At 40.3% G+C, this 11,160-nt stretch overlaps 2 protein-coding genes across 2 annotated transcripts; both read right to left on the reverse strand.

Annotated features, from left to right (window-relative positions):
* Nucleotides 1–211: 211 nt before the first annotated feature.
* LOC134087565 (PTB domain-containing engulfment adapter protein 1-like) lies at nt 212–2,196 on the reverse strand. Its single transcript, XM_062541150.1, has 9 exons — nt 2,121–2,196; nt 1,911–1,960; nt 1,721–1,792; nt 1,381–1,476; nt 1,084–1,221; nt 894–998; nt 662–721; nt 456–534; nt 212–368 (listed from the first exon to the last, which is right to left on the reverse strand). The coding sequence occupies exons 2-9, from the start codon at nt 1,950–1,952 to the stop codon at nt 319–321; spliced, it is 642 nt and encodes a 213-aa protein (XP_062397134.1). The 5' UTR covers nt 1,953–1,960; nt 2,121–2,196; the 3' UTR covers nt 212–318.
* A 1,390-nt stretch (nt 2,197–3,586) lies between these two features.
* Nucleotides 3,587–10,833, reverse strand: sars1 (seryl-tRNA synthetase 1). The gene is made up of 11 exons (XM_062541152.1): nt 10,604–10,833; nt 9,536–9,606; nt 9,110–9,190; nt 8,780–8,938; nt 8,278–8,421; nt 7,671–7,826; nt 7,349–7,570; nt 5,474–5,603; nt 5,180–5,337; nt 4,708–4,837; nt 3,587–4,587 (listed from the first exon to the last, which is right to left on the reverse strand). The coding sequence occupies exons 1-11, from the start codon at nt 10,737–10,739 to the stop codon at nt 4,430–4,432; spliced, it is 1,545 nt and encodes a 514-aa protein (XP_062397136.1). The 5' UTR covers nt 10,740–10,833; the 3' UTR covers nt 3,587–4,429.
* Nucleotides 10,834–11,160: the final 327 nt, after the last annotated feature.

An 11,160-nucleotide genomic window follows, 5' to 3' on the forward strand; every position in this document is an offset into this window, starting at 1 on the left:
AAGCAAATGGTGAATGAAATATCGGAATATGTGAGAATTCAGTTTACTGAAATAACTTAAAATACACCACTGATAGGCCTAGGCTAGTTTGGATACCCTTAATCAACAATTTGACCTAAGCTACTTTTATTCACATAGCCTATCTTTAAGTTTCTTTCCACAGTGAGAGATTACTAAAAAAGTTAAGAAAGTAAAATTCCATAAACACAAAGTTTCCAACCACTGTGATTTTATTGCTATAAATGAAGGTAGGTAGTCCATGGTGAGACTCTCTAGAGCTTTCTTGGTTTCAGTGTTGTGGTTTTCAGAGCATCTCTTTCAGTTGTTCCTAATCAGAGGAACTCTGTCTCCATCAGAGTTAAATCTCACTGTGGAGAGAAAAATACATTTCAATTGAAAGGACATAATGCAATGCCTTCACATATACATTTCTGTTTCAACATCACTTTATGTACCTTTTGATAGGTCAGTCTGGGAGTGGGAGGAAGACTCTGCATCGCTGTCACCATCTAAATTCCTGGCTCCTTCTGAACTCTGAAATCAGTTGTATTGCAAACAGTCTCAGTCACTCATGAGCATCGTAACAGTGGCAAAAAATGGTAATAAAGAACTGCAACACTTGTGCAGATCTGTGTGCATGTACAAGTATGTGTGTACGTACGCCTCCAGCTTCTCGAAGTCTTCTTTTCAGCAATTCATTTTCTCTCTGAAGTGCTTTGATCTTTGACGGGAATGCAAAGGTAAGACACAGATTACATTTCATTACATTACATTTGGCTGACGCTTTTTAGCCAAAGCGACTTACAACATTACACAAACACACAATCTGCTTCTAGAACATGCATACTGTAAGTCACTCTCTATTTCATTGTGCTGCTAATATGAACACATACCCGGAGTCGCAGGGCCTCTACCACCAGATCACGACTGCCCTTGACCTCTTCAGGTTTAGAGCATGCTTTGAACGTGTCACCAATGAGTGAGACCACCAGGTGTGACTGATGAGAAAAGGGATTCAGAAATTAATTCCAAAGACTCAAGGTCAACAGGAGTATAGTTCAGTTACTGATACCTGATACGCACAAACTTCTTGCACTGGAACATATAGCAGTAGTACGTGTCTGAGGCTTGATTTTTGGCTATGAAGCCAAACAGTTTGGGCATGGTCTGGTAGACAGCACAGAAAGAGACTGAATCCAGACGACATGAGTGGATCAAAAACTGAAAGAGCAGAACATATGTCTGAATTAATTGCTACAGAAGCAGAGCTCCATTTATTGAAGACACAGACTGTACAGTATACCGCACATTCAGTTGAAAATTGCATCAGGATTCAGATGATTATTGAAACAGAAATATGGCACAGATTATGATTATTACCTTTGTTTTGTACTCTAGGATATCAATTCCGCTCACTGACAAGAAAAGGTAAGCTTTGCTCTTCTTTGTCTTCTCTTTGTCATTTTTGTCAGGTTTCTACATGGGTAAACACAGTGAAGTTTAGGGATTTGAAGGTTTTAGTTTCTACATACTCGTCATACTCTTCATGATGAGACAAACAGTCTTATAACTTGAGTATATGGTCAAAAGCGTAATATATTTTATTCAAAAAGGACAAATGTCATACTAGGCTATCTTAAGAAAAGACTATTAAGTCTTTTAATAGAGACTAATTAAGACTATTTTAAGTCAATGAGAGCTGAAAGCACCAGCACAGTACCAGCAAGGACCCTGCAGCCTCATTTAAAGTCTGCATTCCATTTGGATGGCGAACCTCCGTGCGACCAAGGAACTAACATGAACAATAGAAAGAGGTGGAATATTACCAGATTACCTATAAAATAGAACATTTTCATATGTGCCCTTATAAGGGTACCAAGACAGTATTCCATAATATCAACAGAGCGTACTTTTACTGTGAAAGAAATCTCATTATCCTCAGATTCAGTCATCTTTGGGTCTATAAACAGACAAAACAAAGATGTCACCGGTATTACAGGTCCGTTAAGCAAATCAAATTTACAGTTGAGGAATATTATTAGATGATCCAGAAGAAATGTCTGACAAAGAAAGAAGTGACATAACTTGGTTTGTTATTCCTAAAGATACCTTTTTCTTACCTCAAAAGAAAGACGGATCTCTCTCCTCTGCCTGACAGGAGTAAAGTCTGTTTGAGTTAATGACTGACTACTGAAAGTACTTCCTTACCGCACAGTACTCTGATATGGATTTATTGCACCTCAGTTATAGGGTATATCTGATGTGACTGTAAACAGTGTTAAAAGTGTTATACACTCTTCTCCTGAAACTACATGTTATTGCAAAATATGTGTATATATAGCAGTTATAGGATTACAATAAGCACCCATACTCTAAAAAGATTATTTTATATTACATTAAATGTCAGAGGCCAAAGTCAAAGGCCTAAGTTTTATTTTGGGAGTGTATATTTTGGAATGTTTATCACGTCACAGTTACCTTGATCAAAGATAAACTGAAAAGATATTGAATTGGGCGGGACACACAATGTATCCAAATCACTTTTGAGATGGTGCCCAAAGTTCCTCTGGCAATAACAGTGTGACACTTAACCTATGAGGAAACATACAATGCTCTCCCAACACGATACCACAATACAGGGTGTGGCTAAATAGAGCTAACATAAAAGAACCAAACTGCCGAATAACCCCACCTGTCTGGTATTTTGGAGCAGTAGAGGCATGAAACCCTCCTTGCATATCTATGGACATACACTGCCGTTCAAAAGTTTGAGGTCACAAATTTCCATTCCACTCCATTATAGACAGAATACCAGCTGAGATCAGTCGCATTGTTGTTTAATCAGGGCAGTTTTCAGATTACATTATGTGCTTACTTGCTAAAGGGTTCTCGAATGTTTTCTCAGTTAGCATTTTAAAATGAAATCAGCAAACAGAATGTGCCTTTCGAACATTGGATGAACGGTTGCTGATAATGGGCATCTGTATACTCACATAAATATTGCATTAGAGATCGGTCATTTCTTTCTACAAAAGCAGGACATCTCTAGATGACCCAAACCTAGTGTAGTGGTACATATGTGTATGCAGAAGAATGTGCACAGTTGTGAGCAGACATACAGAACACAGACATGTAGTGTCAGCACTACAAAACTAGCTCAAAAACAGGGTGCAAAATGCAAGTTAAATTATTGACCCTGTGTCCAGGTGTGCATTGTGCATTACCAGGCTCCTTTCTTGTAAAAACTAACTGAATTGATTGAGGGCATTTTGGCTTCTTGTTAAGATATATAGCCTACTTAAAGCACATTCATGTGGTTGTAAAACCTATTGGCAGCAGATCAGGATAATTGTTGGAGGCTATGTTTCTTGGCTTGCTTTCTCTCTTCTGGAGATTTGTAGGGAAATGCTTCAATGATCTTCTGTCAGTAACACCATTCATTCTATGCAACGAGGAAATCAGCATTCATTATCCTTACTCAATCTCCATCAGGCCTTTTGGGTGACACTTTGAGAATCCAGAAAGGCATGTGACAGCAAGAATATCCTAGTGAATAACAGGAACATCAATCAAGCAAGCAAGCAAGTAGCGTTTAGATAAAGTTTTATTTTAGGTGCCATACTAATACTTCATACAAGACTGCAGTTGTGACAGCATACAACAGACCATGTAGAACACATGGAGTGCAGAGAGGATATCTGGCAATGATGGAGAAGATGGTGAAGTGTACAAAAGGCGGGCTGGGGTACAGTTGATTTCCACAGAAACATTATGCCATGCATATATGAATTAGATGAGAAGGTAGCTTTACCTGCTAAACATTACTGCTCATCTCAAGCCCAACAGCGCTGTTAGGGCCAAGAAATGGCAGTAATACCCAGCAGAATGGTTACCTGCACATCCTAGTTTCACACGGCATGTTTTCACTGTGTAATTAAGAGTACAGATTTCGATCGAAAGCATGAACCTAAGAGTTACGTTTGTTCAAGGGGCACACCAGACAGCATAGCACACGGCTTGTCAATAACAATGAGGATTCATTCTAAAGACAAAGGTACAATGAAGAACCTCGTGCCATCTCATAGTGTAAAACAACATTTTCTCATAATTCATCCAATTCACCTAACATAAGTGGTGGCAGATAACCATATTAAAATGTCCGTGCTAAACTTGCAGCTCCATTTTTCTGATGCAGGACCTCTATTGGACAGTAACGGTATCTTGAAACTTCCCTTATAATTTCACCTGCTCTTATAGTGGTGTGGAGTAAGATTTGATAATGATGGACCCCAGGAGAGACTCAGTACAGTGACATAATGGCATGGGAGCAAGATGAGAGCTGTAACAGGAGCAGCCTCTAGGGGGAGTACTGAGTCTGTTAAGAGGGAGGAGATGACTGGGGCCTGGAGGAGAGAATGGAAGGTTGGGCCTACGAGTCATTGACAGACATGCTCTCTACTTTGCTCTGCAGGTCCACGTCTGTCTGTTGCTTCTTTTTCTTCCCTCCTTCTTGCTGCTTTTTATGCTTCTTGTTCATCTCCTGGTCTATGGGTGCTGGCTTCACAAACTTCATGATCTCATTCAGTCCTAGGGCAGAATATGTCAGTGGAAGTCGTTAAATTAAGCAGCCATTAATAAAAAAAACAATGATGCCTTTCAGCTGATAAACTGCCATCTCTACAAACGTTTACCAAAATGTGTTACTACCTGGAGGCATGAATTCACGAAGCTTCTCTGGAATGATGATACCCTCCTCTGTCTGGTAGTTTTCCAGGATGGCACAAATGACTCGAGTCGTTGCGCACATTGTAGCATTGAGCATGTGGACGTATTCAGCCTTTAAAAAGAAACCTTAATTCAAAGTGACTTACAGATGTCAACTCTATTACAAGGGATTGCATTGGCCCTATAGGCAACTTGGGGTAAATGCCTTTCTCAAGGGCACAACGGTGGAAGCCGGGAATTGAATCCACAACGTTCAGGCTACTGCACGCTAGACCAGCTTATAAAGCACTACACCATCACTGCCCCATGTTGGTGGCAGGGTATAGAGCTTAGACGTATTTATATATCAGAATTGGATGAAATGGCTATGACTTTAGCCTAGCCTGATATTGGAAAATGAAAATCAAAGATACAAGTAATGTACAAATGTCTGTTATAATCTGGTCTGTCCTACCTTGTCCATCATCTTCTTGGTCTGTCCATATCGAATGCGGAGACGGCGAGCTTGGTAGTCTGTGCAGTTGGAGCAGGACACCAGCTCCCTAAAGGCGGCAGATCCGGGGAACCAGGCCTCGAGATCCAGCTTCTTACTGGCAGCATGGTTCAGAGCCCCTTGGGAATGACAAAGCATCAAGGTCAATTCACTTCCTTAGTTTACTTACTTGATCAAAAGTGCACACAATTATAGCACATTATGGATTTCTATGCATTTTTAGTTCAATCTAGATTGAAAGCACTGAGCACTAACCAGAAACAATGTTGACAATGCGGTAGGGGATCCCAAGTGTCCGGTAAAATTCTTCGGCTGTTCCAATCATCTCATCAAACATCTCCCAGGACTTGCCATCATGTGGAGAGGCGTACACAAACTGCTCGATCTGTGTGTAGAGGCCAGACGGTGATCAGTTCTGAAGAACACTATGAAACATTGTTGAATTATTTATGACCGAGTATGTAATTGTGTGGGTACAGTATGGAACAGTATAAATGACCAATTGCTGATGCAAAACTAGAGGAGCACTCAGTAGAGTGCATACCTCCAAAGCCCAACAGTCTGTCATGCTGTATCTTGCAGTGTGCGTGTGAATGCGAAAATGTCTTGCAACTTTAGAGAGAGTGAAATTATGTTTGAGCAGATGCTCCAATAGTCAGATCCATTCAAAATGTAATGGGGTTTTCCTTGGCCCATGCTACACCTTTCCACCTAGTTCTCATTATCAATCTTGCCCAATCTTAACTAACAAACAAAGAAATGAACAAAGCAACAACAAAATACACACGCCAAAATATCACCTCCTTCTCAGAGGTAAGACATGACCCCAACACAAAGTACTACATCATATATCACAATTGGGGTCATTCCATGTTAAATCAGACAAAATCCTAGCCTAGAAATCTAGACGCCCCTAGCGGCAGCAAATGTAATTTGGCTGGCGGGGCAGTCTAGGCTCGATCCATTGAGCCAGGGAGCTGAGAACCCCCAGCACCAGCGTTCCAATCACAGCGTGTATAGAGTCGGTGGGTGGGCTTAACATAATGGTGACTGACATGCGACCAGAAGTTGCGACGGTAACGCATCCTGTTATTTGAAAACAAGAAGATGATTCGTTTAGAGTTATCCTATTGCGTGGAGAGGGAAGGTTACGCATCCTGCTACTTGAAAACAAGAAGATGATTCGTTTAGCGTTATCCTATTGCGGGGAGGGAATTTGAAAGACAACTGTTTATCCCACCCCTCCGATTGCGCCCTGTCTGAGGTGAGTGTCCAGACCCTACATCTTGATGTGGGTCTGGCTCGTCAGGCTAACAAAATCCAGGAAAATGGTTAGGGTTATCTCACATTTTGCTCAAGGTTTGTCAACCTAATATTCAAGTCCCAAAACTAAGACCTGTAAAATATATACATTTAATTAAATTCCAATGCGTTCACACCCTTGATTTTGTATTATTTTACATTCTCAGAAATGCTTATCTTGGAGGCCATGTTTGGCCATTAATATTTTGAAAAGTATTATTCCTCGTCTGCCCAAACTTTGTAGGGTGGAAAACAGACATGTTTTCGGTATAACTGGGCCATTCACAGTTTGTACTGCATGCTCATTAGTTTTATATAAGACCCTAGATATGGAAAAAGTCCAAAACTGGTGATAATAAGGGTCTTGCACTCATTGTTTGTTTTGTAAAGGTTATATTAATGTGAAACTCTTTTTGCACCTTTTTCCAAATCTAGGGCCTTGTATAAAATCAGTGAGAATGCTGAACAAATTTGTAATGGTTTGAAAATATGGAACATGTCTGTCTTTGTTTGTTTGCAGGGTGGACTCGCACGCAGAATGACAAACTCAAACAGAGTTTTTTTCAGATGCCATTTTTGTCTTGCACCCTACAAAGTTTGGGCTGCCTATGAATAACACTTTCCTTGAAATTACTTCAGTAATATAATGAACTGAAAATAATACGAAAACATAGGATTTGAACAGAAATACTTTACAGGGCTTGGTTTTGGGACCCATTCTTGATATAAACAAGGTTTGAACATTGATAATTTGACCACAGCCTGAACAGTATACCATAAACAAAATACTTAAATGAATCAAAATTAGATTTGGATTTTGAAACAAACCTTTTCGAACTGGTGAACTCTGAAGATGCCTCGTGTGTCACGGCCATGAGAACCAACTTCCTGTCTGAAGCAGGTGGACATGCCAGCGTAGCGGATGGGCAGCTCCTCAGGCTTCAGCCACTCGTCCCTCAGGAAGGCTGCGATAGGCTGCTCAGAGGTGGCAATCAGGTACTTCTCATCCACACTGGTATCATCTGACTTCTCGCTGCCTTTGCCAATCACCTACATTTAAGTACAATGCACAGAAGAGCATTCAAGACTCAAACTGAAAACTTGAAGTGTGAGGTGATAAGTTTGCTGCAAAAAGGTTGCCATGGGATACCTTATATAGCTCGTCATCAAACTGGCTGAGCTGGGCGACCTCTTGCATGACCTCTTTCCTCATGAAGAAGGGCGTGTAGAGGACAGTGTACTGCTTATGGTAGAGAATCCGCAGCGCATAGTTGATCAATGCTTGCTCCAAGAACACTAGAGGTCCCTAGGGAAACATGATTAAAATGTTTAGATATTTAAAAAAAAAAAAAAATCGAAATACTTCCAATCCTATAAATGTTAACGGCGTTTACCCTGACAATCTGTCCACAAGCATTGTAATTTTGTGACATTTATGTCTTATGATGTATTATGTGATGGCACCTACACAACCAAGAGAAAAATAAACTGCTGCGAAACTGCTGAGGGCTAGGCAAGTGCCTGCATGTGCAAAGGAGTGGCCATATTTAAGTACATGAAGTATCTATCAGTTAGGTACAAAATGTAAACTGTGTAATAAAGCAAGGTGGCTGCTATTTTGAACAAAAGAGAATAATACAACCAAAGTATGCTTAAACGTTGTTGACGTGAGGTACACCAAATACCTCACCATGAGACACTGGTCCACAAAATCTACTGAAGCAATAGTTTTGTCACTTAGGACTTTATAAACTTGCCTTGAGGAAGTAGCCTCTGCTCCCGGCTACCACAGCTCCCTTCTCTCCCTCGTAGCCATCTACCATGACAACCAGATCAACGTGGGAATACTTCTTCTGCACGCTACAGTCGCCCCAGGTGCGCTCAATCTTGTTATCTGCATCCTTAGGGAGTTGAAAAGGTCAAACAGTAAAAACAAAGCAGAGGAAAAATGACAACAATGACAACAATGACAACAACTTCTTTCTTTCTTTCTTTTTTTACCAGAATGCAATAAATAGCATGCCCCTTTCTGATTTAATTTAATTAAGCTAAAAGGTTTGAACACTTCGGCCTTCCATACAAACTGGAATACAAATGGAAGAATACTAAGCAGGTATACAATGGAATCTGAAATACGTTCTCCACAACTGTGATGCAAAGGAAAAATGCTGCAATGTTCAACTATCCTAAACAACAACACACCAGTTTATCTGTGCATCATGAATTGCCCAGTATGTGCAGCCAGTCCATGACACCAACCTCATCATTGCTGATAGGCACAGATGGGTGCAAAAGGTTGCCAATTTCTCGCAGGTACTCAAAGCGCTCATTTTCCAACTTCAGCCTCTCAGTGTCTGACCTCTGCACGGCCTCGTCCACCAAGAGCCGCACCTTCTTTATTTGAGTTACCGTCAACGCCTGCAAAAGCCAAGGTCAAGCATGCAGTTTTCATCTAATGTCAGGTGTAAACGGTCACAGTAAATTGTCAGCGTATCTTTACTCAATGTAATAATATATGTTTGTTTGTACAAATATACAGGTGTGATTAACTTCGACTACATGTTGCCCAGTTCAAATGGACAAACATACTGAGAGCGTATCTGCTGCCAGAGCCTCCAGATTCTGTGCCTCCTCGGGAAGGGAATCATCATCACCAACCGGCTCCTTTTTCTGTTACATGGAAAAGAACCCATTATTGACTTTTTGTAAGGCATGATTCAATTTCGGATTATTGTCTAACAGTGATGTGCTAAAGGCTTTCATGACAAGTCATAAGGTGACTCTGAAGAAATAATAATAAAGAAAATTGTAGTCTTACATGTAGAATAGCTGTTCTAATTCCATGGCAAACCTTCTGCTCATAAGGATCAGCTTTTAACTAGTTTGTGTTTTGAGCGGTTAACCCATATTTTACATTAGCCATTTCATACTAATACAGTGTTGGGACAGTATTAGTTTGGGGTCCAAAAATTCAGTCTCGCAAATTGAGAGACAGGAGAGTGAAAATACACCTGCCTTCATTTTCTCTCCAATGGCCTTGCTGCACAGGTTCTTGGCCTTGTTTAAGTTATCTGCAGTAAAACGACCTGACAAGAAAAACAACCATTATGCAAAAAACACATGAAACCTCTTCTTCTAATCAAGACAGGTTTAATCAAAGACCAGATTTTTTTCACACTTGAATTGTGCTGTTGCACTGCAAGTGATTCTAGGATGGATAACAACAAAAACAAAAGACAGATACCTTATGATTTTCTAAGCCCACTTGTTCCCCCCTTAAAATAAAACTATCCGACAACCAGCCTACTAAAGCGCGAATAAACACAGATACTTCTGATTATGATCATATTAAAATGCCCCATTGTCATTTTTGCTCAGCTAACGTCATCCTGCAAACGAAAATATTTAAAAATCGACTAAATGTTTTTTTTAAGGGTGTAACAGCTAAATGACGATGTTACTGGCCAATATGATTTTCATCAGTGTTGTCTATTATTATTCTTATTAGGCATCCATGCAAAGCTGTGACGGGCGTGCTTGTGCTTCACTCAAACTGGATTGCATCAGATTGCACTGACTGTATGCTGACGACACTGCAGAGATGGCTAAATCAAGTACACTTCCTGCATACTGCAACCCAACTGATATACACTGCTGCACTTTACCCGCAATCTAATACACATACTTGTCAATGGTACATTGACCTTACGCTAAAACCCAAATAATTGCTTACAACCACACGACAGGCAAATGTCTTTTAGAAGAGGCACTTGACAGCTGTGCGACCCATGTTAGCCATTTTACCGGCAGCTAACTTTTGCATGCTAACGTGGCAAGCAAGCTGATGTTTCAACAACTGTTAAGTATTTAAACGACATCCATTATTGTTTGTAAATATCTATTTCTGATTACAGCGAGCAATTACAACGTAGTTTTAACCTTTCTGAACGACACAGTTTATAATATCCCGGCTTGTATGAATTAGCAAAGCTAGCCAATGCTATGATCTATGAAACAACACGATCCATGTGGACCAGACAGGTAGCTGCTAATGCTATTGCTAGCTTTGGATATGCCACTTACTTTTTCTCCATTCTGTATCTGCCAACACCAGTTTGTCCACCAGCGACACATCTTTGAATCTTTTCCTCTGTGTCTCTTTTACGATTTCAGGATCTCCGCCTTTATCAGTGCGGAACATATCTAGATCGAGCACCATCCTTGTATGCTAACGTTTACAGTTAGGTACACACCGAAGCTTGAACCAGTCAAATGAACGAACTACAAGCTAGCAGCAGCAGCACACTAGCACGAAAAGATCCCAGTGAGCAGCGTCAAGCGCGTCTGATGATGGGCGGGCACTTTGAATACACGGATGGTCCTTTGGTCCACGAAAAATGTGACCACCTTCTTTTAAAAAATGATGATCAACCTGCAAAAGTTTTATTGTTAGCTGTATAGTTTCATCAATATTATTGCAATATAGTTAACATCTTTATTTATCATTATAATTAGCTCAACTTGCAACTCTCCAGGTTTGAACGTTTCTGTGAAGGGCGTTATCTTGTGGGTATTTGGCCAGTTTAATGAACATGAACAATTTAAAAACTTGGTAAGACTACATTAGGACGACAGAAATG

The sequence above is a fragment of the Sardina pilchardus genome, chromosome 7 (genome assembly GCF_963854185.1).
Source record: "Sardina pilchardus chromosome 7, fSarPil1.1, whole genome shotgun sequence".
NCBI classification, from domain to species: Eukaryota; Metazoa; Chordata; class Actinopteri; order Clupeiformes; family Clupeidae; genus Sardina; species Sardina pilchardus.

Excerpts from the sequence above, each read along its gene's own strand:
- LOC134087565 (XM_062541150.1), bottom strand. The coding sequence starts at position 1,952 with ATGACTGAATCTGAGGATAATGAGATTTCTTTCACAGTAAAA. Across the intron at positions 1,477-1,720 it reads AGGCTGCAGGGTCCTTGCTG|AAACCTGACAAAAATGACAA; the intron begins GTACTGTGCTGG and ends TTACCCATGTAG. Across the intron at positions 999-1,083 it reads TGTTCCAGTGCAAGAAGTTT|TCACACCTGGTGGTCTCACT; the intron begins GTGCGTATCAGG and ends TTTTCTCATCAG.
- sars1 (XM_062541152.1), bottom strand. The coding sequence starts at position 10,739 with ATGGTGCTCGATCTAGATATGTTCCGCACTGATAAAGGCGGAGATCCT. Across the intron at positions 7,571-7,670 it reads TTGATGACGAGCTATATAAG|GTGATTGGCAAAGGCAGCGA; the intron begins GTATCCCATGGC and ends ACTTAAATGTAG. Across the intron at positions 4,838-5,179 it reads CCAAGAAGATGATGGACAAG|GCTGAATACGTCCACATGCT; the intron begins GTAGGACAGACC and ends TTCTTTTTAAAG.